Source organism: Megascapheus bottae, chromosome 21 (assembly GCF_031878675.1).
Source record: "Megascapheus bottae isolate mThoBot1 chromosome 21, mThoBot2.hap1, whole genome shotgun sequence".
NCBI classification, from domain to species: Eukaryota; Metazoa; Chordata; class Mammalia; order Rodentia; family Geomyidae; genus Megascapheus; species Megascapheus bottae.
Genome location: NC_143529.1, coordinates 11,630,876 through 11,634,175, shown reverse-complemented (window position 1 = coordinate 11,634,175; position 3,300 = coordinate 11,630,876). Strand labels below are relative to the sequence as shown.

Below are 3,300 nucleotides of genomic sequence, written 5' to 3'. Positions count from 1 at the left end.
ACCGGGACACTTCTGTTTCCTCTTTTGTCTCTTATAACAAAGACAAGAGGGAAAACACATTCCTGTTTTGAAAAGCAACAAGTCATCATTTCTTTTCAAGGTATTAAACCAAAACTGAAACACCCTTCTTTCTGCCGACTGCCTTCCAACAAAACGGAAAAAAAAAAAAAGTAGTAGCCGAAATATCCATGGCTCCTGGTGAAATGTGACCGTCCCGCGTCTGCATCTTCACGTCAGGATTCTAGCAGGCGGCCGCCCAGGACTTCCAAATGCTTATTTTACAAGACTTGAAAGGAGTGGGGGGGGGGGGACGGTAATGTCTGACCCTGGAAATTAACCCATCTGGGCTCCAGTTTGGCCCTCGTGAAGAGAGATTATGGTTTGAACACTGCTTGACAAGGCCGCCGCGGGGGTCCCCCCTCGCCCCGCGGGAGAGGGGGCGGCCCGGGAGGACGGCTCACAGGCCCAGCCCGGCGCGGGGCGCACGGCTCGCGGCTCCCCGACGACTCCGCAGGCCCCAGCCGGCCGAGCCTTTCACAGCACCGCCTCCTCCCCCGCCAGTGTCTCCGTCCTCCCTCTCTCCCCAGCCACCCAGCTCTTCCACGCTCGTCTCACCTCCCGCTCAGCACGACTCCACGCGCCCCCCACCCCCGGCTCCCGACGCGGGGCGCCTCTCCCCCCTGCCAAAGGGTCGGGGGGCCGGGCTGGGAGAAGGGCCGGCGCTCATACCGCGGTTTCCCCTTTGCTGCCGTGGCTGAGTCTGTGGTAGAAGCGGCGCCATGACTGCAGGGTCTTGCCGGACCAGATCCAGAAGCCGGTGGTGATGCCCACGATCATGGTCATGAGGTACTTGATCATGAAGACCGTGAAGTCCGGGCTCATGGGCGGCGCGTGGCCGGGCGGGCAGGGCACGGCGTAGCTCTTGCAGGTCTGCAGCAGCCAGGTGCGCTCCCAGTGCTCGCGGAAGGCCTGCTCGTAGAAGTAGCAGGCCAGCACGATGGTGGCGGGCACGGTGTAGAGCACGCTGAAGACGCCGATGCGCACCATCAGCTTCTCCAGCTTCTCCGTCTTGGTGCCGTCGTGCTTCATGATGGTGCGGATGCGGAAGAGAGACACGAAGCCGGCCAGCAGGAAGGACGTGCCGATGAAGAGGTAGACGAAGAGCGGCGCCAGCACGAAGCCCCGCAGCGCGTCCACGCTGGACAGGCCCACGTAGCACACGCCGCTCAGCAGGTCCCCGTCCACCTGGCCCATGGCCAGGATGGTGATGGTCTTGACGGCCGGCACGGCCCACGCGGCCAGGTGGAAGTACTGCGAGTTGGCCTCGATGGCCTCGTGGCCCCACTTCATGCCGGCCGCCAGGAACCAGGTGAGCGACAGGATGACCCACCAGATGGAGCTGGCCATGCCGAAGAAGTAGAGCACCATGAAGAGGATGGTGCAGCCCTCCTTCTTGGTGCCCTGCGCCACCGTGCGGTAGCCGTCGTCCGAGAAGCGCTCCACGCAGACGGCGCGGTCCTCCAGCAGGAAGCCCGCCACGTGCGCCACGGCCACCATGAAGTAGCAGCCCGACAGGAAGATGATGGGCCGCTCGGGGTAGCTGAAGCGTCGCATGTCCACCAGATAGGTGAGCACGGTGAAGAGCGTCGAGGCGCAGCACAGCACCGACCACACGCCCACCCAGAGGCGGGCGAAGCGCCGCTCCTCCTCCTTGAAGTACATGAGGCCGTTAGCCCGGCCCGGCTCGCACGGGGCGCCGCAGTCGCGCTCCCCCAGGAAGCGGTAGCCCAGGTAGGGGGGTACCTTGAGCTGGCGGGGACACGAGAAGGGGAAGGAGGAACGGCCTCGGCCGTCGTGGGCCCCCGGGGGCGGCGCGGTGAAGGGCAGATCGGGCAGATAGGGCGCGGTAGGATAGGCGGTGGGATTGCCGCCCGCGCCCCCCGAGCCGTCCGACGTGTTCTGGCCCACGCAGATCTCGCCGGCGCCGTGCACCGGGAAGTTCTCGCAGCGCAGGCGCTCGGGCCACTGGAAGCCGAACTTGTTCATGAGCGCCTCGCAGCCCTGGCGGGCGCGTTCACACAAGGAGCGGCACGGCGGGATGGCCTGATCCAGCACCGTGCACACGGGCGCGTACATGGAGCACAGGAAGAAGCGCAGCTCGGGAGAGCACTGCACCTTCACCAGCGGGTAGAACTGGTGCACCTCGAGGCCCGCGTCCTCCTGGTTCGTGTGGCCCAGCAGGTTGGGCAGGATCGTCTGGTTGTAGGCGATGTCCGTGCACAGCGGGATGGAGATGGGCTGGCAGAAGCCATGGTCCGGCACCGAGATGCCCTTCTCGCCGTGGTACGGCTGCGCCCTGGTGCCCGCGGGCAGCGCGCCCAGCAGCGCCAGCGCCAGGGCGCACAGGCCCAGGGGCGAGGGCGACGCCGCTCCGCGGGAGCCCCGCATCGCCGGCCGCGTGTGCAGCGGCGTTCTCAGCTGGAGAGGCGAGACCGGGCTAGGGGGAGAGGCGTGGATGCAGGGAGGCGCCGCCGCGCCCGGCGCATGAGAGTCCTCCCGGCGCCGGGGCCGGGCCGTGGGCGGCGCGGAGCGGAGGGCGCTGCCGCTGGGTTGCCTGCGCCGCGGGGGCGAGGCCGCCAGCCGCGGGGGCGCCGCCGCCGCTACCTCCGCCAGGCCCTCGCGCGGCCGCCGGGGACCCAAACGTGTCGTCCGGGGCTAGGGGCTCCGAGCGGGAGGGGCGGGAGGCGCCTTCCCGTCTCCGGCCAGACGTAACGGTGAGGCTTTCTCTGCGGCGAGGATCAACAAGCGTCTCCGGTTACCCTGCAAAGTTTGTCCAAGTCTCTCGCCCCCCCCCCCCAGCCTGCGCACAGCAATGCGCACGCCCCCCGCACCTAGTCCGGCGCCACCGTCCGCGAGACCCCGCCGCTGCCTCGGCGATGCTGCTCCGTATCCTTGCCCCGAGGCTCCGCCGGCCGCCGCCCCCCTCTTTCGCCGCCTCCTCCACACCCCCTCGCCTCCTTCGGCCCCAAGTTTCAGTTCAAATGGCTGCTTCTCGCTCGGAGTCCGATCGGCGCCGGGAAGCCAGGAGCTGGGCTGAGTTCTTTTTTGGAAATCCGGTTACTCGGCGTCTCAATCCGCGAGGCCTTTTGCGCCCGAGGCCTGAATCCGGCCTCACCAACTCCGCGCTGCGCCGGTCGGCGAGTCTGGAGGCCAGCCGCCGCCGCCGCCCGCCGGGATCGAGTGCGGAGTAACGCCTGGGAGACGTGCTAGTGGCCAGAAGAAGCGTTGTGCTCTCAGGGT

The 3,300-nt window shown here is 67.4% G+C and overlaps 1 protein-coding gene across 1 annotated transcript; it reads right to left on the bottom strand.

The window, feature by feature from the left end:
• Positions 1-560: 560 nt before the first annotated feature.
• Fzd7 (frizzled class receptor 7) lies at positions 561-2,829 on the bottom strand. Its single transcript, XM_090354607.1, has one exon. The coding sequence runs from the start codon at positions 2,446-2,448 to the stop codon at positions 724-726; it is 1,725 nt and encodes a 574-aa protein (XP_090210733.1). The 5' UTR covers positions 2,449-2,829; the 3' UTR covers positions 561-723.
• Positions 2,830-3,300: the final 471 nt, after the last annotated feature.

Bases quoted from the DNA above. Each gene is read 5' to 3' on its own strand.
- Fzd7 (XM_090354607.1), bottom strand. From the start codon at position 2,448: ATGCGGGGCTCCCGCGGAGCGGCGTCGCCCTCGCCCCTGGGCCTGTGC.